This window comes from Littorina saxatilis, linkage group LG14 (genome assembly GCF_037325665.1).
Source record: "Littorina saxatilis isolate snail1 linkage group LG14, US_GU_Lsax_2.0, whole genome shotgun sequence".
NCBI classification, from domain to species: Eukaryota; Metazoa; Mollusca; class Gastropoda; order Littorinimorpha; family Littorinidae; genus Littorina; species Littorina saxatilis.
Window position 1 is genome coordinate 20,540,319 of NC_090258.1, and position 25,945 is coordinate 20,566,263.

At 42.8% G+C, this 25,945-nt stretch overlaps 1 protein-coding gene across 2 annotated transcripts in view; it reads right to left on the minus strand.

Annotated features, from left to right (window-relative positions):
- LOC138947328 (mucin-5B-like) overlaps positions 1–25,945 on the minus strand; it is a 224,037-nt gene that overhangs the window by 176,507 nt on the left and 21,585 nt on the right. For both annotated transcript variants that reach the window (XM_070318774.1, XM_070318775.1), the window contains exons 9-19: positions 25,443–25,578; positions 24,733–24,953; positions 23,659–23,718; positions 21,466–21,601; positions 20,755–20,975; positions 13,435–13,500; positions 12,582–12,761; positions 11,628–11,680; positions 5,871–6,099; positions 2,571–2,686; positions 1,307–1,532 (exon numbers count right to left, since the gene is read on the minus strand). In XM_070318774.1, the coding sequence (XP_070174875.1) occupies positions 1,307–1,532; positions 2,571–2,686; positions 5,871–6,099; positions 11,628–11,680; positions 12,582–12,761; positions 13,435–13,500; positions 20,755–20,975; positions 21,466–21,601; positions 23,659–23,718; positions 24,733–24,953; positions 25,443–25,578 (1,644 nt within the window). The remainder of the gene's footprint in view (positions 1–1,306; positions 1,533–2,570; positions 2,687–5,870; positions 6,100–11,627; positions 11,681–12,581; positions 12,762–13,434; positions 13,501–20,754; positions 20,976–21,465; positions 21,602–23,658; positions 23,719–24,732; positions 24,954–25,442; positions 25,579–25,945) is intronic.

Below are 25,945 nucleotides of genomic sequence, written 5' to 3' on the forward strand. Positions count from 1 at the left end.
CGTCTTATATGTCCCGGCTCAACCTATAAAGATCACGGTTAATATGTTATATTCCATACCCCTTGACTGCCTTATGACGGGTATACCCGTCATGCGCTTGTGCAGCCGCAGCGCCTTAGGAGGGGTTTACCCGTCTTTCCGTACGGGAATTTTTCAGAAATGCTACGTCACTGCTGACACACAAATAGCAGCCAATGGCTTGGAAGGATACCTCATTCTCATGAATAAACATAAATGGTGACGCGGTTTTGCGTCTGAAGGCTATTTTCGGCCTTGGCGACAGGGTAGGAGAGAGAAATCTCGACTCGTCAAAATGGCTAACGGTGACAGTCGACCGGGCCGTAGTAGGGAAAAACAAAGTCGGGCTGACGCTACAGGCGGTGCAAATGATTATGGATACTGACAGGGGAAGGGGGAGATCTTCTTTCGGACGATTCGTTGGAAACAGGTAGATGACAGTGATTATAATCCTTTCTTGGAGCAAGCAAAACAGCCACCTGTGTTTGATCCACAGGCACCGGAAGATGCGCCGGACTGATTTGTCAAAAGTTCATATTTAAACATAATTATAAGCCAAACTAATTATTATTGCCATGATTAGACATTAAAAACAGATTCTTGGTTCAATTTCCTTTAAAAATAACATAGGTTTTACTTACCTACCTACTGCCAGTTTGGAGCTAGAATTTTTTGTGAATTATTACACCCCGAACTCCAATATTCCCTGGCAGTCAGGAATGCACATATACGCAAGTTTTGATTGGCAGCGAAGGTTCAATATATCATATCAAAATAGTTAATACTTTGTAATAAAATATCTGATTTTAATAATAAAACTAAAAATTTTGAATTAAATTTTCAACAACACACTCAATATTGTATATCAAATAATTATGTCAATATTGTTATTAACATTTGTCGCTCTTCCCTGCATTGTGAAAGACAACCCCTTCACAGAAAGCGAACAATTGTGAGAAAGAAAATAATAATGCTGTCACTGAAACATTATCGCGCGTGAATAAAACCCTGCGAAGCACGGTGAATATTTAAAACCAAACATCTGAATAGTCGGACCTTTAATTATAAAAAAAAAATCAAATGCACACAGACCTCTCCTCTCTTTTACACACAGAAACAGACAGACAGACAGACAGCAGACAGCCAGCCAGGCAGCCAGACACACACACACACACACACACACACACACACACACACACACACACACACACACACACACACACACACACACACTCCCCTCTTTTCTTGAACCCACCCGTTAGGCCAGGGGCGACAAAAAAAGACTCACTGGTTTTGGGGCAGATGACGTTCATCTCAAAGTCTCCACACGTCTTTCCGCTCCGGGCTCCACATTTGAACCTGCAGTCGTTGCCGACAACCTGACAGCTGTACCATGGGTACAAGTACGCGTTGAGATTGTTGACTCCTCTTCTGGAGTCCATGACGGTCGATGTGCCTTTCTTGCGACACTGGCAGGCGAGTGGTTTGGTGCACGTCACCTTGCCCGTCAGTCTCTGTCAGCGGTGCAAGCAAGCTTGAGTTAGACAGTATGCCTTCAACAACAGCGGTCTAAAGGGGAGGTCACCCACAAACTAGATAAAAACCCTCACAGTGTGGTCAGCGGAGCATAGAGACTGAGACACTTCAGCCTTTGGCGGTTCTCCATTTACAAAACATGAAGAGTAAATACTCTTACGACAACTTTTCGTCATGCGTAATAAGAATCAGATACAAAACATCTGCTTCACTAGCTCTATTCACGACTTGCAAGACCCCGTGACCCAGCATAATTGCAAGACCCAAGGTGAAGTTCATATGTTTTGTGGAGGTGATAATGAACTTCTGGTTAGAAAACATTTGGAGACAAAAACATGGAAATGTTACTACACCATGGATTTCTTTGAAAGACTTATCAGCACGCACTAAGCCGTGAACGCCATAACCAAGCTACAGCCACTCAGTAAAAGTAAATCATCAGTTTAACGTCCGCACACAAAATTGTCACATACTTAACTGCGTGGGAAATATGTTTTACCCTTTCCAATAGTTCTTGTCTCAGAGAGAGACAACTTCACAATGACTTGCAGCTGAGAAAAACATGACGCCATGATACATTTGATGCGACTGTAATTACACTTTCCTAAATCTTAAAAGAACTGTGTAAACCGGAAGTTCGTTTACCCCCTAACAAATGGGAAAGCCGAGACTAGAACTGGCGAAGTCTGCTTAATGGAGGTCGCTTCACTAAGCTTTGGCACTGCATTTCCAGTAAATAAAAGTCTTCGCGAAGTCTGCTTAATGAAGCTCGCTTCACTAAGCTTTGGCACTGCATTTCCAGTAAATAAAACTCTTTAGGAAAATGTAAAAATATGAAAATCATGCAAAGGTGACATGCGACTCATTCCGTGGTGGAGGGTCACAAATACGAAATGTACGTGTTTGATTTGCCTTATTAACCACGTCGCGAGTAAGATATGTACTCTCTCCTTTTCGTTTGATAAGTAGAAGTTTCACAATACATGACAGAATGAAATACACTTTCAGCCACTGACCTTTTGCTTGATGTAACACCTGTAAGTGTTGAAGCTTTCATAGTCATAACGTGAAGTGCCTGTCCTGAGTGAGAACCAACCGGTTTGAGAGACCTCATCAGCCTGCCAATCGTTATCTGCAACAGAAATTACACGTGTTCCAAACTTTGATGAGACGATTTAATACAGAACTTGTGTAAATGCTAGAACTTGTGTAAATGCTTGCTACTTTCTTTGATACTACAAAGGTCCGGAAGTATTACGTGGAACCAGCACGTGTACGTGTGCGTGTACGTGTTCGTGTAGACGTGATGCCACCCGCTAGAAACTTGGCCCAGTTTCACCACGCCTGAAACTGCGACGCTCAGCAGACGATATAGTAGTACACGGTGAAGAAACCACTTCCATGTTCATATTAAATGCTTTTCACTGCTGTGTTTTGTGCCTGAGCAACCAGTTCGTGCCTTAAACTGAATTAAAATTATTTATATTTTAAAAAAATTACACAATTCTATTAGACAAAAACATGTGCGGGAATGCCTTCTCTCCTTAGTGATATTAAAACAAAACGGTTGCTTCATCCTGTCCTTGTGTTTGCAGAGCGCCTAGAACTGTACCCACGGAATATGCGCGATATAAGACTCATTGATTGATTGATTGATTGATTGATTTACCCATTCCCGGTGTGTTGATGAACCCAGTCCCTGTGTGTGTGTATCTTGTGATTAACCCAGCTAGTCCCTGTGTGTGTGTGTGTGTGCATCTTTTGCTTCACCCAGTCCCTCTGCGTGTGTATCTTTTGCTTCACCCAATCCCTGTGTGTGTGTATCTGTTGCTTCACCCATTCCCTGTGTGTGTGTATCTTTTGCTTCACCCAATCCCTGTGTGTGTGTATCTTTTGCTTCACCCATTCCCTGTGTGTGTGTGTGTGTGTGTATCTTTTGCTTCACCCAATCCCTGTGTGTGTGTATCTGTTGCTTCACCCAGTCCCTGTGTGTGTGTATCTGTTGCTTCACCCAATCCCTGTGTGTGTGTATCTGTTGCTTCACCCAGTCCCTGTGTGTGTGTATCTTTTGCTTCACCCAGTCCCTGTGTGTGTGTATCTGTTGCTTCACCCAGTCCCTGTGTGTGTGTATCTTTTGCTTAGCCATGTCCCTCTGTGTGTGTGTGTGTGTGTATTTTGCTTCACCCAGTCCATGTGTGTGTATCTCTTGCTTCATCCAATCCCTGTGTATGTATATCTGTTGCTTCACCCAGTCTCAGTGTGTGTGTATTTTATTTATTAACCCAGTCTCAGTGTGTGTGTATCTTTTGCTTCACCCAGTCCATGTGTGTGTATCTTTTGCTTCACCCAATCCCTGTATGTATATCTGCTGCTTAACCCAGTCCCTGTGTGTGTGCATCTGTTGCTTCACCCAGTCCCTGTATGTGTGTATATGTTGCTTCACCCAGTTCCTGTGTGTGTGTGTATTTTTTTTATTAACCCAGTCCCTGTGTGTGTGTATCTGTTGCTTCACCCAGTCCCTGTGTGTGTGTGTATCTGTTGCTTCACCCAGTCCTTGTGTGTGTGTATCTGTTGCTTCACCCAGTCCCTGTGTGTGTGTATCTGTTGCTTCACCCAGTCCCTGTGTGTGTGTATATTTTGCTTCACCCAGTTCCTGTGTGTGTGTATCTTTTGATTAACCCAGTCCCTGTGTGTGTGTATCTGTTGCTTCACCCAGTCGCTGTGTGACTGTGTGTGTATATTTTGCTTCACCCAGTCCCTGTGTTTGTGTGTATCTTTTCCTTAACCCAGTCCCTGTGTGTGTGTGTGTGTGTGTGTGTGTGTGTGTGTGTGTGTGTGTGTGTATCTTTTGCTTCACCCAGTCCCTATGTGTGTGTATCTTTTGCTTCACCCATTCCCTGTGTGTGTGTGTATTTTTTTTATTAACCCAGTCTCAGTGTGTGTGTATTTTATGTATTAACCAAGTCTTAGTGTGTGTGTATGTGTGCGTGTGTGTGTGTGTGTGTGTGTGTGTGTGTATGTGTGTGTGTGTTTTGCTTCACCCAGTCCCTGTGTCTGTCTCTTTTGCTTCACCCAATCCCTGTGTGTGTGTGTATTTATTTTATTAACCCAGTCTCAGTGTGTGTGTATTTTATTTATTAACCAAGTCTTAGTGTGTGTGTATGTGTGCGTGTGTGTGTGTGTGTGTGTGTGTGTGTGTGTGTGTGTGTGTGTATGTGTGTGTGTGTTTTGCTTCACCCAGTCCCTGTCTCAGTGTCGGTCACTTCACCCAGTCCCTGTCTCAGTGTCGGTCACTTCACCCAGTCCCTGTGTCAGTGTCGGTCACTTCACCCAGTCCCTGTCTCAGTGTCGGTCACTTCACCCAGTCCCTGTCTCAGTGTCGGTCACTTCACCCAGTCCCTGTGTCAGTGTCGGTCACTTCACCCAGTCCCTGTCTCAGTGTCGGTCACTTCACCCAGTCCCTGTGTCAGTGTCGGTCACTTCACCCAGTCCCTGTGTCAGTGTCGGTCACTTCACCCAGTCCCTGTGTCTGTATCGGTCACTTCACCCAGTCCCAGTGTCGGTCACTTCACCCAGTCCCTGTGTCAGTGTCGGTCACTTCACCCAGTCCCTGTGTCTGTATCGGTCACTTCACCCAGTCCCTGTCTCAGTGTCGGTCACTTCACCCAGTCCCTGTGTCAGTATCGGTCACTTCACCCAGTCCCTGTGTCAGTATCGGTCACTTCACCCAGTCCCCGTCTCAGTGTCGGTCACTTCACCCAGTCCCTGTGTCTGTATCGGTCACTTCACCCAGTCCCTGTCTCAGTGTCGGTCACTTCACCCAGTCCCTGTGTCTGTATCGGTCACTTCACCCAGTCCCTGTGTCAGTATCGGTCACTTCACCCAGTCCCTGTGTCTGTATCGGTCACTTCACCCAGTCCCTGTGTCAGTATCGGTCACTTCACCCAGTCCCTGTGTCAGTATCGGTCACTTCACCCAGTCCCTGTCTCTGTGTCGGTCACTTCACCCAGTCCCTGTGTCTGTATCGGTCACTTCACCCAGTCCCCGTGTCAGTGTCGGTCACTTCACCCAGTCCCTGTGTCTGTATCGGTCACTTCACCCAGTCCCCGTGTCAGTGTCGGTCACTTTACCCAGTCCCTTTCTCTGTATCATTTGCTTAACCTAGTCCCTATGTCTGCGACTGTCACCTCTTTCTTCTTTATTCTATTTGTTTATCAGATCTCTTAACAGCGCTCTGCTTCATTTGTTTAAGATTTTCATGGCCCCAGTGGTTTCACCGTGAGTGCGTTAAAAACATTGATCATCATCCGGCTCACCTTTCTGACAAACAAACTGGTTGGTGGCTGTGCAGTCTACGGCACGGACTTCGGGGGAAGCTCCTTGGAAGCTGACCTCCATGCATTTTCCGTTGTCTTTGCTGAGCGTGGTTGAGCCACATCGTCCACTCCATCTCGCTGCCAAGGTTTTCAAGTCGACACCAAACTTCTGTGCTATCTTGGTCATCAAGTTTTTCTCAAACTGCACGCCTGCGGTCAGAGTTGATGCCTGTTGTGAGAAGAAAAGATGTCCTTTATTATGAGAACAACCAAAGAGACAGAAAGAAGAAAGCTGAAGCGCGATCAACCATTCAGTCAATAGAATGCACTGATAGTATACGCCCGCTTGTATCTCACTGTCTCACTTAACAAAGGTACGTACGCAGAGAGAGAGAGAGAGAGAAAGAGAGAGAGAGAGAGAGAGAGAGAGAGAGAGAGAGAGACATGCAAAGAGAGAGAGACAGAGAGACAGACATGCAGAGAGAGAGAGAGAGAGAGAGAGAGAGACATGCAGAGAGACGGAGAGAGAGAGAGACAGAGACAGAGAGAGACACAGAGAGAGACACACACAGAGAGACACACACAGAGAGACACAGAGAAAGAGAGGGGGGTAAAGCGGGGGGGGGGGGGTGTAAACAGAAACGGAGACAGAGAGACTAACAGACAAACAGGTAGCAGACAGACAGGGAGAAACAAAGAGACAGAGAGATGGAGAGGGAGACAGAGTGAGAGAAACAGAAGGGGGGGTGGTGGGGGGGGGGGGGTGGTAGGGAGAGGACTACATTTGGATAGAAAAGCAAAAACTTGGAGGCGGAAGGTTTCTCATGCTCGGAATATAACGTCGCATGGTGACGTAATGGTTTTCGCCTTTCAAGATGGCATCCCTTTTTTGTTGCCACACAGAACTTCATAAAGAAGGCGGATTTTGTAACCTAAAGGAAAGACGGCGAAGACGTAAACAGATTTGATATAATAAAATGCCCTCCTTATTCATCACATTTCTTGCCACCTTTAATTTCTAGTGTTAACCCCTGTCATAGAAGAAGACCGTTACAAAGATTAAGAAGAGTCCCCGCGTGCAGAACTAACTGATACCGTTGATCTTTTATACCATCAGCCACTGCCCTTTGACACAACTTGCCTGACAACATCAAAACAAGTAGCTCAATTGGTGAATTTAAATATTACTCAATTGTTCCTGATTTTATTGTGCCTGCCTATTATTACTGTGGTAAAAGACAGGAAGAGGTTTCTAACTGCAAAATGCGCCTAAAAATGAAAGAAAAAAAAGTGGGAGAACTTCGCTTGCCGAAGATCATATCGTACGTTTACAGTGAGGCATTCAGCTCATTTCCAGTCATTCTAAGACAATTTCGTTAGTTAAAGTACTGCTGACAAGTTTCGGCATTTGTTAACTATCAAAACTGTGCTGTTGAAGCATTACAATTACACGTAGCGGTTAATATTCAATCTTAGGCTCGGTAATACCTGAAAATCGACCCTTGGGAAAATATGCATGATATTCAGAGCTCGGAGCAAGTGTGTAACCTATATATGCATTGCCCTCTGTATATAGATGCTCGCCTGTCTACAATAAATAAACTACCTGAACATAATAGATGTTGATACGAGTATCTTGTTCAAAGGTATCGAAATCCCATCTTTTTGTTATAACAAGTTTATTTTTGAAACTGCACAAACGGTAAATTTTTAATCGGGTCGATCTCGTTAATTAATCAGACTCAGTGCGCATATTCATGTACTAGAGGAATACCCGGCTTCGCCGGGGCGAATCGCGAGACAGAGACAGACAGCGTGGCGGTTCACCACAATCACCTTTGAAGGCGAAGTCCTTTCAAACGGGATTGAGAATTTTAGAGCTTATTTCTAAGCCCTATATTATCTGTTATGGCTTCTCAAATGCCAGAACATACAGACAGACAAAAGCCGCCAGTCCCCATCACAAACAGAACTCTACAATCCACAGGTGTTGCCTCCACACACACACACACACACACACACACACACACACACACACACACACACACACACACACACACACACACACACACACACACACACACAGAAGCCGTATATATCTATCTATATATATAAATATATAGAGATAGGTGACAGTGGATTTTTCGATAAATAGATTCGACCTTTGCACTTTTACAGTGAGGACAACTTACGGGTACATGCAAGGAAAGCCCACAACTTCTAAGGCGAACAACTCTGCAGAGTCTGCTGTGAAGGGCGACGGTAGTCTCCCTGTCACACTCGATCCCCTTTGAATGAACTTTGTCCCCAAAGGTCCGAACCATGGACCCGCCAAGCTTAGGTCCCTCCCAGGAACAGCACGAAAATGATTCAGTGGCCTGAACATTTCATGTCGAGTCCCATCGCTGTCGACGACACCAAATGTAACCGAGTGCCGAAACACCACAATCACCTTTGAAGGCGAAGTCCACTCAAACGGGATTGAGTATAACTGTTATGGCTTCTCAAAGGAAGGCCTGAACATACAGACACACCAAAGCCGCCAGACCACATCACAAACAGAACTCTACAATCCACAGGTGTTGCCCACACACACACACACACACACACACACACACACACACACACACACACACACACACACACACACACACAAACACACACACACAGAGAGAAGCCGTATATATATATGTATATCTATATCTATAAATATATAGAGATAGATGACAGTGTATTTTTCGCGTGGCTATAAATTGATTCGACCTTTTCACTTTTACACTAAGGACAACTTACGGGTGCAAGGAAAGCGTTCTGGACAGTGCAGTGACATTCTAAAAATAGTGACGTAGTAACGGGAATATGGATTGACGCCACACGAAGGAAGGGAGATAAACGCTGAAAACACTGGAGAAGATAAGGAAGAGTTACTGGGAATGGATCCAGAGAAAAACCAAAATCGGTTCAGCGCTGCGCGCTGAGAGCACGTGTTGAAATATGGCCACCAAATTTGAAAAAGATCCATCGAGAACTTTGGCCGTGCATCGCGGACACACACACACACACACACACACACACACACACACACACACACACACACACACACACAAGTCGTATATATATATAGAAATAACCTGACAATCTTTATTATGCACTCTTGAAATATGTATTAGAGGTTATTCGGAAATAACTTTTGCTGGGAGAAAACAGAGGGCAACAAAACCCGCGTGACATTGTACGCCAATCACTAACGAGCGGCGTGTTGCTACACGTTGTCAGCGAGCACGTGTAAGACACGCAACTCAATAATGATTGGCCTATTTTGTCACGTGGTTTGTTAGCCCTCGATTTCCCAACGAAAGGCAACCCTTTGCTGCCAATAAAAACTTGACAGTTATTTCCGGGATCGTCTATTGGCGAACTACTGCTTATTGCCAATGGATTACTATTCAAGATTCACGCTGTACTTTTCTCTTTCGTATCCGCTAGCAACTTTCCTCTTTCTATGTGGCTCTGCTCTTTTAACCCCCCCCTTTCTTTTCTTTGCTCTTTTTGGCTTCTTCTTCTTCTTCGTCGTTCGCTCAGACAGCAACTCCGGAGGCCCTGATGAAGGCTGCTGTACGCCGGAGGCTCTCCATGGGTCCATAGAGTTTGTCCCTCATCGGTGTGTCAGCAGGCCAGGTCTCTGCTCGCAAGTTTTGGTGTGTTGGACAGTCCTGCAGGAAGTGTTCCACTGTCATTGGAGATGTGCCACAGGGGCACGATGCAGAATCACCAATGTGGAATTTGGTATACAGGTGATGTTTGAGTCTGCAATGGCCTGTTCTCAGTCTCACAATGACCACTTGGTCATCTCTGGGTAGGAGGTAGTAAGCATCCTTTTTGTTGTAGTCTGGGTGTTGGTGGAGCCATCTTCTCTTCTGCTTCTCTGTGTTGGGGGGGGGGGGGGGGTCATTTGGACACCCCAAGAATTGGACGCTGTAGTTGGCGCATAAAAGTCGGTAAGCAAAGACGGTGGGGTTATATCTCAAGATTGGGTTTAGACCTACAAATATGCAAGTGAAATAAAAGATCTTATGTGTTTTGTCAAAACACGGACTTGCTTCTTGAAATCTAAGAACATTTCAAATTTGCCGACTAGTCGGGTAAATTGAACAGGGCAATCAGCTCAAATTAGCCGAACTCATTTGCACAGGTACTTAACCCAAGCCGACTATCTTTCATTGCTGCCAATGCCTTATCATGTCTTTTTCAGACCATTTATTATAACTGAAAAACCAAAGAGTAGAGTGCAATTTTCTAACATCAAAGCTAAACAAGTCGCGTAAGGCGAAATTACTACATTTAGTCAAGCTGTTGAAATCACAGAATGAAACTGAACGCACTGCATTTTTATTTAACCGAGACAATACAGCTTCGTCAATCCCCGCAGCCGTTTTCCCGTGCAACACGAAGTAAAATTGACGAGGCAGAATACCGCAATAGCGTATTGCGGTAAGCAGGAAAGCGCGCTTTTCTGTATTATTTTTATCTTTCTGCGGTTGTTTTGAATAAAACATTATATCTATATGTTTCAGGGGCGGACGAGGGGTGGGGGGGCACAGGGGGCACGTGCCCCCCCCCCCCGAAAAAAAAAAAAAAAGAAGAAAAAAAAGATTTTGCAATGCTGATTCCATGACCATTTCTAAGTTCAGATGGCACCAGATGGCACCATTTTGCTTCTTTGGGCAAAAATTTTTTTCCGGGGGGGCATGCCCCCGGACCCCCCTAGCAAATTCGGGCGCTTCGCGCCCATCACATTTCACTTTCGATTCAAAGTGCCCCCCCCCCCTTACAAAGCAACTGATCCGCCCCTGTGTTTTTGGAATCAGGAAATGATAAAGAATAAGATGAAACCATGTTTGGATCGATTTCTTACATTTTATTCGTAGCACTAATTAACCTATTTTGGTTAATTGTGATCACATTTTAAAAGTAAACATAACATGTATTATATTTTTAGATTTAGAATTTGATGAAGAATACGATGCAATCAATTTTGAATCTGTTTGCGACAATTTCATTTTAATGACAACTTTAATGAGCCAACTCATCAATTAATGTTTAAGCCTCCACGCTGAAATGCAATACCAAAGTCCGGGCTTCGTCGAAGATTACTTGACTAAAATTTCAACCAATTTGGTTCAAAAATGAGGGCGTGACAGTGCCGCCTCAAGATTCACTAAATGCTGGATATGACGTCATCGAAGACATTTATCGGGAAAAAGAAATAAATGGTCTGGGGATATCATACCCAGAAACTCTCAGGTAAAGTTTCATGAAGATCAGTCCAGAAGTTTTCTCGGAACTGATCTATACACACACACACACACACACACACACCGCACACACACACACACACACACACACACACACACACACACATACACCACGACCCTCGTCTCGATTCCCCCTCCATGTTAAAACATTCAGTCAAAACTTGACTAAATGTAAAAAAGCTGCCACCCGTTATTAGTCGTTGCGCAAGTTTTTCTTATGCAAACGTCATTGACAATCACCAGTAACGTAAAAATACAGTGACATAACAAATTGTTACACGAACTATTAAAATATCCGCCTTGATCAATGTACCTGCCCCGTTCAATTTACCCCCCCCCCCCCCCCCCCCACTAATGTAAGCGTTTTCTAAATTCGGGTCCCTATTGTTGTTTTTATTTTTGTATCATGTTTTAAAAGAAAAAAATCCCCAAAAGTACTCACAAAGAGACTGCTTGTGCCCAAAGACCTTGCGCCGCCGATAAAGAATTTGTGACCTGAATGGAAGAGCATATTAGAAGAATAAAACATTCACTTTACATCGAGCCATGCATGTCAAACACCATTAGATATCTCTCAGTCACACACACACACCCACACACACACACCACACACACAAACACGAACACATACTCACGCACAACCGCATACGCACAAGCGCATGCACACACACACACACACACACACACACACACACACATATATATATATATATATATATATATATATATACGCGCGCGCGTGCGCGCACACGCACACACCCACGCTCTTTCTTACTCTCTATCTCTCTCCCTCACTCCCCTCCGCCTCCGCTTCCCTAGCGGAGTGTAAGGTTTGGACATATTCTCTCGCTGATGCAAATCACACACACACACACACACACACAAACACACACACCATTTATAAATCTCTTCGCGATTTTAGGACACGCCCACCCCCCTTCCATTAAAATTGGCAATCTATTATTATTAAGGAGATTTCCATAGCGCATAACTAGAAGCACTATGCGCAATCTAGTGGCTGCTCCGCCTGGCGTCTGGCATTATGGGGTTAGTGCTAGGACTGGTTGGTCCGGTGTCAGAATAATGTGACTGGGTGAGACATGAAGCCTGTGCTGCGACTTCTGTCTTGTGTGTGGCGTACGTTACATGTCAAAGCAGCACCGCCCTGATTTGGCTCTTCGTGGTCGGCTGGGCGTTAAGCAAACAAACAAACAAACAAACAAACAAACAAACAAACAAACAAACAAACAAACAAACCCCCCTTCCACACCCAATTCAAGACTTCCTCCTTTTTTAGACCTTAGACTTGTATACATTTTCTGTATTCATAACCTATGTAAAAGTGTCTCCAATTTCAGATTTCGTGAGGTCTTCAAAAGGGCTTTCCACTATTCACCTTTGACTATATTGTATTTGTTGAGGCCTGCGAGAGCAGTGCTGAGATATTGAGGGTTGTAAAGCTTGGCTCCCAAATTGAAGCAATACTTCAGTGCATCGGCCCACGTTTTTGTACAGCGGATGATCTTGACGCAGGTGCCCTGGAAGTTGTAGAATCCATCCGTGCATTTGACCGTTCCTGCACGTCAATGACAGACAATACAGTGTTCTAGATGAGCGAACGTGCAGCAAAGACCTGTACGAGTACGTGCAAATATTACGTCACCCGTAACTCACTGTTTTACATTTAGTCAAGTTTTGACTAAATGTTTTAACATAGATGGGGAATCGAGACTTGGGTCGTGGTGTATGTATGTATGTATGTATGTATGTATGTATGTATGTATGTATGTATGTATGTATGTATGTATGTATGTATGTATGTATGTATGTATGTATGTATGGATGGATGCATATTTGTTTTAACATAGATGGGGAATCGAGACTTGGGTCGTGGTGTATGTATGTATGTATGTATGTATGTATGTATGTATGTATGTATGTATGTATGTATGTATGTATGTATGTATGTATGTATGTATGTATGTATGGATGGATGCATATTTGTTTTAACATAGATGGGGAATCGAGACTTGGGTCGTGGTGTATGTATGTATGTTTGTATGTATGCATGTATGTTTGTGCGTGTGTGTGTGTAGAGCGATTCAAAACTGAAATAATTTGGAACGTTAGCAGTCTATTTCTTTTTGGATTTCGATTGTTATACAGTAATCCGACAAAATCAATTTTCATTAAAATTGTCACTACCCTTCCGCACTGGGACATGCCCGATGACAGCTTGCTGGCCTTACCTGTGGCTGGGGGGGCCGGCACATAAGGCGGCAATGCAGGTGAAGGTGCTGGAGCGGTAACGGTACCTTCAGAGAAAGCAGACGTAATAGTGTGAAAATCACCTCAAGGAACACAATATATATTTCTTTTGGTCGAATCACGGTAATAAAACCGTTATTTCTAATATGCTGACTGTTAGCAAATGATAACAGACATGTCAAGAAAAAAGACATCAAGCATGAGCCTTTTAGGCGAATGCTGATATCGTTTGTGAGACATGTCTGTTATCATTTGCTAACAGTCAGCATATTAGAAATAACGGTTTTATTACCGTGATTCGACCAAAAGAAATTTCGAAGCGACCCCGCGAATTACTGAGACAGAACAGCCGCAATGGGAACTTGAGCGCTCCTACCTGATTATGCCTGTCAGTCAAAGAATTCTCGTGACCTGGGTCAGCCAATCAGAGTAACACACCTGACGTGATGAATATTCACAGGTCAAATGCGTTTGACACACAACAATCTCAGAAGTTAAACCATGTTGAACATGCGTTTCGGTTGCTTCGCTTTTTCTTGTTGAACAGAGTGCGACAGATTTAGAACCGACTCCAGACGGATGGGAAATGACGAAAAGATACATTTGACATAAAGCGAGTGACGCAATTTCAATTGATTTTTCCGAACTTAGATAATTTAGATTTCAAGTGAGCGGGTCGGCACTGTGCACACTCAGATGATGGGCGGTGCCTAGCCGTGTTCCGTAAAGCACCCACCGACAAAGCTCGCTTTTCGGTATTTTTTTAGATAAAGAGAGTATTATCTGATAGTATTTGAAGTGTCATTCTTTAGAATAAATCACGCTGATATTGTTGATTTAAATTTTTACTTTGTCTTGTTAATTTTTAGCTTGATAAACAAAAAGGGGCCTGGCTGAACGTTATAACATTTAGAGGGTCATCTAAAATCCGTCCTGATTGGTCAAAAAGCCATATGGGGCACTGAATTGGTAATAAATAAATAAATATGTATAGGTTACAACACGAGTGGTTTTTTATATGGCTTGTATTTCAGTCAAGACCCAGCGGATGAATATCATCGGGAGACACGAGCCTCTGGCGAGTGGCTCTCGATTGATATTCCCGCTGGGTCTTGACTGAAATACAAGCCATATAAAAAACCACGAGTGTTGTAATCTGTATATCCCATTCTACCATCAAACACAAAGTGTAGACTACTAGCGGCACTGTTGCGATCTGTGCAGGGTAAAACTGTTGCCAGCGAGACTTAGCCCTTTTGCAACCTTAAACTAAGTGACCGTCGCTGAAAAAATAAAACGAATGAGTGCATCGATAAGTACGCGGTAACACTACTTTCAGACCATTTAAAAGCTTTAAGTAAAGGTTCGTAAGTTGCAAGAAAGTAATGAAGTCGAATAGAAATTAATTTAGTTGAAGCGCACAATTCTTTTGTTTTGCGTTTCAGGTCGGCAGAACGGGCGAAACGGGTTTGGGACCCATTTGGCTTACTCGATTCAGAATTGATTCCACGTTGTTTTTCTCGAACGTGTGTAATTAGGCTTATTGACAGAGAAGCAAATTTTAGGGAACAAATATGTAGGTTTAGATTTAACCATTTGCTCCCTATTTGAAATGTATCTACGTGATAAACTGTTTTGCGAGTGTGTTTGCATGGATGAACTTAAACTGGTATGGCCCGTGTGAGGAAAACGCGACCGACACGTCTGTCACCGCCGATTGATTGCATTTTGAAGGAATATGACTGGATTACGGAAAAATATGTGGACTTACTGCAGAGCCAGGCAAAAGAGTAGACTTGCTCGCAAAACACGTGAAACAGCCGATGTTTGATAGCTGAAGGCGCACACCAAAACACACTACCGACAGAAGTTCTCAAAAGTCGTCTGCTAACGATGCAAGGGGAGGGTACTCGTGTTTTTGTTTTGGTTCGCTAGCATCTGGTTATCTTGTAAGTTGAATGTTCGTTTTTTTCGACCTGCATTGCTTTCATAATGAAAGAAACTTTTGCTTATTGCATCTCATACATCAGATCAGTTCTGAGATTCATTTTTGCGTGCAACTGATATGGTTTTCTGGGCCGTGCAATACGATTTTAGAACTTCATACAAATGTGTCACATTGTTCGGCGCGAGGTCAAAGGTCGGGAGGAAAGTAGTCCTTTGCCCAAATCGGAATCTGCACTATCATATATTTTTTGGAGTCCATGATGTATTTATTGAGCTATAAAAATACAACATATATACCCATACTGAAGTAACAGAGACAAAGAAGGGAGGTCATGGGATATATATATATATATATATATATATATATATATATATATATATATATATATATATATATATATATTTAACCTTTTCAAAATTAGATCTAACTTGTTCGCGTATCCATTTCTGGATCTGCAGGCTGGTACAGAGTTACCTCCCTTTAGGCTTTTTCAAATTTCCCTTGTTTTAACCTAATTTCTTGGTTAAAACTTGTCTAAATTTCTAAATTCTTTCTTAATAAATATCAATTCTACACTTTGGCCTTAAATCAAAGTGTTTCCCTTCACAGATATCCTCTTGGGGTTGTCAGATTCTCCCATGCCAACAGAAGCTACCATTCAGAGAATGGTTTGCTTCTTAGTTGGATACCATGGGTTGACAACTCTCGCCATCAGTACCACCTGACCACTGATGAGACACAATAGTGTCGAAACACGTGTCTGGTCTAGGTACAAATACAATGGTCCTCCTCAGGACTAGATTACCTTGCGATACGTCCCCCACAAAGGGACTTTGCTCTGTAAATCTCGGTCCCCCTTGAGGAGGGTCTGATGCTCCCAATAGGCTGTCTGTGAAGGGATACTTATTTCTCTCTCTTTCTCTGCTAAGAGATTTGAACAAATCTCGGAAGAAAGTCTCTGCTGACTTTCAATTGTTTTTTTTCACAATTTCTGATGTTTTATAATGTGGTCACCGTGAAAGTTGCATCGCCTTTAAAGCGATCCAATTGAATAAAGCAGAAAACTTCTTCTTTACCAAGTCCTGTGTTGAACAGCAGTGAAAAGTTGACTGCTTTTCCTGTTTAACCTTTTCAAAATTAGATCTAACTTGTTCGCGTATCCATTTCTGGATCTGCAGGCTGGTACAGAGTTACCTCCCTTTAGGCTTTTTCAAAAAGAAAGTCTCTGCTGACTTTCAATTGTTTCTTTCACAATTTCTGATGTTTTATATATATACAGCTATTCTGATGAACACGTGGGGGAATTCGGGGGCTGTGATTGGATGGTCTCTTCCGATCATCAAAGCATAATGCTACGGAAGTCGGCCATTTTTCTCAATATCCAAAAGCATATTGTCAATAACAAAGACGCATGGTTCCGGTTTACCCACCTGTACCACACGATGTTTCACTGATCAGTCGCGGACAACAGCATACACTGACAACTTGAAATTCTTCTCGGGAATGTTTTTCAGCTTTACAAATGTCGATAGCATACCCGTTTCTGCTAACTTCCCGGTGAAACGGGACTAAACCTATCATTTTCTGTCCCTAAACACCACAAAGTGCCCAAAATCGAAAGATGTACAAACAGGGGAGTACAACGGAACAGCCGTTTCTGTGTGCCTGTGAGCTTAGTTCACAGTTGCCGACTGACACACATTTTCGCATTCGGCTTTTCTTATCTCGTAACTCCACACTAAATACCCCACTTCCCCTCTGAAGTATTGATGTACAACCCATGGCACTAACATTCATGTAGTCGTTTATAACTGAGGTTGAAAAATTCGCTTCATGACGAGACAAGTATAAATGCCATTCACTCAGCTGGAAACGTCGCTGCCGTCTGCTCGCTTTGTACGGATTGGCTGTTCTCTTTTCCTCCCCTTGTTGCATCCTAGTTCTTCAGTTGTTTTTTCTAGTTTTCCTGTGATGTTGTGTTTTGGTCTTCTTCATAAGTAGTCTTGTTCAAAATTTAAAAAAACTCAAACTTCTTTTTGTTGTATACGAATGAACTAATACTAAAAGCTGTTTAACAGCTGTGTTGTCAAATCGAGTTTTTTTTTTCCAAAGTCAGTGTGGCGCCTGCGCAAAACTAATGCGCATAAGAAACGGCGTCTGCTATCAAAACCTGAGATCAACGCATCGACGCAAAATCTGTCATTTTGTAAGTATGGAACAACAAATAAAGGTCAGAACAGCTATATAATCGCTATTGTATTTTCAGCGTAGCAATAGGGTCCGATATTTAGACTCGAACCAGCATAATGCGACTCGTCTTCGATTCGTCGGCATTATACTTGCTTCGTCCAAATACCGGACCCTGTTGCTACGCTGAAAAAAATCCTTGAAAGTACATGTAATGATAATAATAAATGTCAGCGAGTACTTGTGTCGCATTATCAAAAGAAAGCATTTAATTGGATAGAGCGAGTGCACTACATCTTTTAGCGCATTTGTACGACTGCGCGAATTCTGTTAGGTCCTTCCAGGGGTGAACAAACACACTATTTGTATTCATGTGTCAGTGTCCCTTCTTTCCATTTTAGAACATTCTTTTTATCACATATCAATCAATCAATCAATGAAGCTTATATTGCGCATATTCCGTGGGTACAGTTCTAGGCGCTCTGCAGTGATGCCGTGTGAGATGAAATTTTATACGGCCAGTAGATTGCAGCCATGTCGGCGCATATTTACCTTTCACGGCCTTATTCCAAGTCACACGGGTATGGTAGACAATTATTAACTGTGCCTAAGCAATTTTGCCAGGAAAGACCCTTTTGTCAATCGTGGGATCTTTAACGTGCACACCCAATGTAGTATACACGGGGGGTGGTTCGGACACCGAAGAGAGTCTGCACACAAAGTTGACTCTGTGAAATAAATTTCCGCCGAACCTGGGATCGAACTCGCGCTGACAGCGGCCAACTGAATACAAATCCAGCGCGCTACCAACTGAGCTATGGCCCTACCAAATGATGCTTAAGCCTAATGTTACTTGCGGCTAATTCTTCTCATCACATATGGCATCCACATTACCAAATGATGCTTCAGCCTGATGTAACTTGCGGCTAATTCTTCTCATCACATATGGCATCCACATTACCAAATGATGCTTCAGCCTGATGTAACTTGCGGCTAATTCTTCTCATCACATATGGCATCCACATTACCAAATGATGCTTAAGCCTGATGTTACTTGCCGCTAATTCTTCTCATCACAAATGGCATCCACATTACCAAATGATGCTTAAGCCTGATGTTACTTGCGGCTAATTCTTCTCATCACATATGGCATCCACATTACCAAATGATGCTTAAGCCTGATGTTACTTGCGGCTAATTCTTCTCATCACAAATGGCATCCACATTACCAAATGATGCTTAAGCCTGATGTTACTTGCGGCTAATTCTTCTCATCACAAATGGCATCCACATTACCAAATGATGCTTAAGCCTGATGTTACTTGCCGCTAATTCTTCTCATCACAAATGGCATCCACATTACCAAATGATGCTTAAGCCTGATGTTACTTGCGGCTAATTCTTCTCATCACAAATGGCATCCACATTACCAAATGATGCTTAAGCCTGATGTTACTTGCGGCTAATTCTTCTCATCACAAATGGCATCCACATTACCAAATGATGCTTAAGGCTGATGTAACTTGCGGCTAATTCTTCTCATCACAAATGACATCCACAATACTAAATGATGCTTAAGGCTGATGTAACTTGCGGCTAATTCTTCTCATCACATATGACATCCACATTACCAAATGATGCTTAAGCCTAATGTTCCCTGCGGCTAACAGAAAACCGCCAGCAATTGGAAGTCGAATGGTCCTACGTAGCAGACGACATGGAACGTGACTGCATCAGCTCCGTAAATGAACAGTTTTCGCATATTTCAACAAAAAAAAACTGCGAGAATAGAAACACGTGTAAAGATGTAAACTTACTACCTTTAAACATAACTATAATTCGAATTGTTAATTGCTAATCGATCAAACGTGTAAAGAGTCATCAAATCGTAAATAGCTGTGCGGTGGTCACAGGGGACGATACCTCAACAATTTTCATCGTGTAAAATGCGAAGGTGTAGAACCGCCAGTACCTCAGCGCATTTCTTTTCCATGAGTTTAAAGTCTGTATGAACTTCTGAACGTTCTTGTAAAATGTGAGATTGGCGTTGAAAGGATGAGACGAAAGCCATGAAGGGTCATATATCCTCTAGCTTGTCTATTTACACACACACGCACGCACGATCACACACGCATGCAGACTCACGGACGCACACAAGTACAAGTCGCGTAAGGCGAAAATACAACATTTAGTCAAGTAGCTGTCGAACTCACAGAATGAAACTGAACGCAATGCAGTTTTTCAGCAAGACCGCACATGGCAAAGGCAGTGAAATTGACAATAAGAGCGGGGTAGTAGTAGCGCTGAGAAGGATAGCACGCTTTTCTGTACCTATCTTCGTTTTAACTTTCTGAGCGTGTTTTTAATCCAAACATATCATATCTATATGTTTTTGGAATCAGGAACCGACAAGCAAAAAGATGAAAGTGTTTTTAAATTGATTTCGAAAATTTTATTTTGATAAATTTTGTTATATTTTTAATTTTCAGAGCTTGTTTTTAATCCAAATATAACATATTTATATGTTTTTGGAACCAGAAAATGATGGAGAATAAGATGAACGTAAATTTGGATCGTTTTATAAAAAAAATATTTTTTTTACAATTTTCAGATTTTTAATGACCAAAGTCATGAATTATTTTGTAAGCCACCAAGCTGAAATGCAATACCGAAGTTCGGGCTTCGTCGAAGATTACTTGATCAAAATTACAACCAATTTGTTTAAAAAATGAGAGCGTGACAGTGCCGCCTCAACTTTTACGAAAAGCCGGATATGACGTCATCAAAGACATTTATCCAAAAATTGAAAAAAAAGTCTGGGGATATCATACCCAGAAACTCTCATGTCAAATTTCATAAAGATCGGTCCAGTAGTTTAGTCTGAATCGCTATACACACACACAGAGACAGACAGACACACACACATACACCACGACCCTCGTCTCGATTCCCCCCTCTACGTTAAAACATTTAGTCAAAACTTGACTAAATGTAAAAACGCAAACATAAAGCTCGTGGTATCAGTAGCTCTGGTGTGTTATATCAGAACTCAGCTGTCAGTCACTGTTTCATAGATGTCGGGGATTCAAGCAGGTAAAATGTGGCCTCAAATACCGGACATGATACAAAACTGTTCTGAGACTGTACAAATAAATTATGTGCCTACCTTTTGGACCGCACACCGCAAAACCGTATGCTTTGCCACAGGGTGTAGAGCGGTATCTGAAGGCCCGTTTCGCTGACTCGTACGCAACTCGTCCACATTTTTCCGTGCTCAAGCTGTTTGGCTCTCCGCTATACCAGTAGTTGGCGCCTATGGTGTAAGTGGAACCGTCGGAAGCCTTCCAGGTTCTGCCATCATATCCCATGTCAAGCCATACGTCGGAGCTGTTGAACAAAAATGTTTGGTCAGCATTCTCGAACCGTGTTTTACACTGACCTCCCTGCTATCCCAACAAACTTACATCAGTCTCGGATAGCAATATCTGCTGAAGAAACGATAACAGTTAATAATCAAACAGCCTCCCTTTCACATCCTACCGTCAAAACCTATTTAAATGCCGTAATAATTTAGTTAAATTAAACAAATGGAAAACATCACTTCAAGGGAGACAACCATCTTCCAACAAATTGAAGGGCGACATACAGCGATTGTTTCCCTTGTCTTAGTATTGATCTTGTGTATGGTAAATATAAATATATCTAATACGTTTTGTGGCAGTTCAGGGGTTAAAACGATGGCTTACCCTGCAAGCAAGAACGTCTGATCCAAACAGAAAACGAGTGTCCATTACCCCCCGCCCCCCCCCCCCCCCCCCCCGCCCCATTATGCATTCCCCGTTTACTTCCATGCCCCATTATGAACATCTCTACTCACACTTTGGTGAATGCGCGGAGGTCGATGAGGTCTTTGGCTGTTTTCACTTTGGGCAGGCCGCGTCCCTGTCTCTTACACAATAGCACAGCTTGAGGCTGAGTCACCTTGCCAGAACCGACCTTCAGATATTTGGCATCTGAAAAATAAATTCAGTAAATGGGCTCGTAAATCCTGTGGACACTCAGCCAAATAACTGGCAATGTGGTGTTGAAATGCAGAGATAGGATGAAGTTGGAGGAGGGTAAGAGATGGGGGTGTGGGTGTGTGTGTGAGAGAGAGGGGGGGTGGCGTGTATTATACCGGAGGTCGAGATTTTGATATCACTGTCGAAACAGACCAATAGCAGAAGATATCATCACACAGTCAGTCAATGTTAGATATATTGCTAATTCTCTGGACATTTTGTATTTACTGTAAAGAATTTCTCAGTTTTGGCTGTTCCATATCCCTCCCTCTGATTATTATTTCTTTTTTTTCACTCTTTTCTTGTACTTTTCAGTATTTCAAAATGTCTTTTCTTTCAAAAAGTCTTTAATCACTTGCTCAACTAAATTCTGGGATAATTACATTTTCATATATATTTGTTTGTTTTTAAATGTAGGTGTTTTTGTTTTTGAAGTGGGGAAGCAATAAAGAGGTCGTCGATATCAGTTTTGATATCGACGAAAATGTCGTCGATATCACTTTTGCACTGAGCTCAGTTTTGCCAAATTGACCAATGGAAATCCACGTAACATATGAAATAACAATATTCAGTTATATCTAGTGTGTATATAACTCAGTTGTAGGAGATTGTGCAGTTATTGCCTCATGAAGACTGCGTGGATCGTGTATCAATGTCGCTTTGTGACTGTAACTGGTTTCATACGGTTTCATAGCTAATGTACGAACTATGCGGTCTGTCCGCTGAAATAACACTGTTAGTGTATCTGTTGTCGAATCTGCGAAAGAGAGAAAGCAAACTTTCACACTGAGCAAGAAGAGCAAATGCTCATACGACTCACCTTCGTCAAACGTAATATGGATTAGAAACAAGTTATCTGCTGTACTAGCTCAATAAGAGATCAATAAAATCGAAATGACCTTCCTTTTTACCCAAACTTAACTCACCTTTTACCTTGAAATTTCCCCAGGATCAATCACTGGTTTGGGCAATCCCTCGAGTTCATCAAACAAGTAGGCTAAGCTAAGTGTGTGACGTTGAAAAGGTATTGCTTTTACACGTTCAACACACGAAAATTAACAATTTCGACATTTTTCACGACACCGTTATCCATCTGTTTTGTAGATTGTAGACTGTCAACCAGAATTGCATCAGTCATGCGTGAAGATTATCGACCCGTGCGACTGTGTGAAGTTACACACATTTTACTTTGAGAGAAAAAAAATGCAGTGGACAGTTCGACAGATTGACTAAATATAATAATTTTGCTTTATGCGATTTCTTTCATTTTACTTTCCTCTTTACCGTCCCACTTCATCAGGCTGCGTACTGGCCACAACAGGCTCAATGCTCACATGAACCGAAAGTTCAAGCTGGCGCCATCACCAGCCTGTGCCTGCGGTCAAGAAGACCAAACAGCGGAACACATCTTACAGCGATGTCCCTTACTAGACGAGGAACGAAAAGAAGTGTGGCCGTCACCAATTCCCTTGCAGACCAAACTATACGGCTGTCGACAGGAGTTGGAGAAAACGACAACATTTATCACCAGTGCTGGATTGATCGTGTAACCTCTGCGAACGCCAAGAAGAAAGAAGAAGAAGTCCCTCTTCTTGCATCTCGTCCCTTCTCTCTTCCCTTCCTGCTTCCTTTCTCTTGTTTCCTTTATTTTCCTGTTTCACTCCTTTTCCTCTCCGGTCCCGCATAGCCGAATAGGTTGAAGGTACGATAAACCAAGAACCGACAACAAACTAACCACCCGTTCCTCCCAGCTGATCATCTTTTCTCTCCCCATCCACCTTTCCACACTCCCTCCCCTCCCTCTCCCTCCCCTCCCGCTTCCTCCTCTCCTTTTTGTCTTAAGGACCTTGGGGTCTGCTTCATGGATCAGCAACACATAAGGCCAACTGAAGTTGAACGATTGTTATACAGTAAACCCACCAAATCAATGTTCATTAAAACGATTTCAGTCGACCGACTCTGCCCCTTCGCACTGGGACATGCCCGATTACAGCTTCGGCTGGCCTTACCTGTGGCTGGGGGAGCCGGTTTAGGTGCAGGTGCTGGAGCAGGTGCTGGAGCGACGGTACCTTCAGAGGGAGCAAACGTAGGAGTGTTAAAACAACCCCATTGAACACAATATATAAATGTATATAAATATCAAGATAAAAAAATTACAAAAAGTGAAAATGATAGATAATACAACAAAGCTGAAAATGTTGTAAGTGCACTATTACTGCTGTTACAACTGGTAATAATGATAATTATAATTGTCAGCAAATACTTGTGTTACATCATTAAATGAAAGCATTTCATTGGATAGTGTGAGTGTAATAAGTCTGTTAGCGCATTCCACGACTTCGCGAATAGACGTTTTACAGAAATAACTCTCTCAGGATTTTCGACAGTCTGGGGGAATAGCTCAGTAGGAGCCCCTGAAGTTGCAAACAGATTGTTCATATCCCGAGAACTGTCTGCGTCACTGACGGGCCGAATATTGCGATCGGGATGAACAACCAACTCCGATGTTTATGCTATGCGGCGTGCGCTAGATAATTATGATGCCATTTTGTTTCATTTCAAGTATTGATTTGCTACATAAAAACTCAAAAAGATTCAAAATGTATTTAAATTGTCATTTGCTTATTAATTTATTTGCTCACACAGAGACATCAAAACACACAAACGTCGGAACAGAATGTATTCATCATTCTCTGCTTATTTGCATGCATACTTGCATTCCTTCTATGTGTTGTCAGTGTCTTGTGATCAAAACGTTTGTAAGTACATTTCTTGTAAAATGTGAGATTGGCGTTGAAAGGACGAGACGAAAGCCATGAAGGGTCATATATCCTCTAGCTTGTCTAAATTTGCACACACACGCACGCACGCATTCACACACGCATGCAGACTCACGGACGCACACAAGTACAAAATCACAAACACAAAGCTCGTGGTATCAGTAGCTCTGGTGTGTTATATCAGAACTAAGCTGTCAGTCACTGTTTTATAGATGTCGGGGATTCAAGCAGGTAAAATGTGGCCTCAAATACCGGACATTGGACAAAACTGTTGTAAGACTGTACAAATAATTATGTGCCTACCTTTTGGACCGCACACCGCATAACCGTACGCTTTGCCACAGGGTGTAGAGCGGTATCTGAAGGCCCGTTTCGCCCACTCGTACGCAACTCGTCCACATTTTTCCGTGCTCAAGCTGTTTGGCTCTCCGCTATACCAGTAGTTGGCGCCTATGGTGTAAGTGGAACCGTCGGAAGCCTTCCAGGTTCTGCCATCATATCCCATGTCAAGCCATACGTCGGAGCTGTTGAACAAAAATGTTTGGTCAGCATTCTCGAACCGTGTTTTACACTGCCCTCCCTGCTATCCCAACAAACTTACATCAGTCTCGGATAGCAATATCTGCTGAAGAAACGATAACAGTTAATAATCAAACAGCCTCCCTTTCACATCCTACCGTCAAAACCTATTTAAATGCCGTAATAATTTAGTTAAATTAAACAAATGGAAAACATCACTCCAAGGGAGACAACCATCTTCCAACAAATTGAAGGGCGACATACAGCGATTGTTTCCCTTGTCTTAGTATTGATCTTGTGTATGGTAAATATAAATATATCTAATACGTTTTGTGGCAGTTCAGGGGTTAAAACGATGGCTTACCCTGCAAGCAAGAACGTCTGATCCAAACAGAAAACGAGTGTCCATTACCCCCCGCCCCCCCCCCCCCCCCCCCGCCCCATTATGCATTCCCCGTTTACTTCCATGCCCCATTATGAACATCTCTACTCACACTTTGGTGAATGCGCGGAGGTCGATGAGGTCTTTGGCTGTTTTCACTTTGGGCAGGCCGCGTCCGTATCTCTTACACAATTGCACAGCTTGAGGCTGAGTCACCTTGCCAGAACCGACCTTCAGATATTTGGCATCTGAAAAATAAATTCAGTAAATGGGCTCGTAAATCCTGTGGACACTTAGCCAAATAACTGGCAATGTGGTGTTGAAATGCAGAGATAGGATGAAGTTGGAGGAGGGTAAGAGATGGGGGTGTGGGTGTGTGTGTGAGAGAGAGGGGGGGTGGCGTGTATTATACCGGAGGTCGAGATTTTGATATCACTGTCGAAACAGACCAATAGCAGAAGATATCATCACACAGTCAGTCAATGTTAGATATATTGCTAATTCTCTGGACATTTTGTATTTACTGTAAAGAATTTCTCAGTTTTGGCTGTTCCATATCCCTCCCTCTGATTATTATTTCTTTTTTTTCACTCTTTTCTTGTACTTTTCAGTATT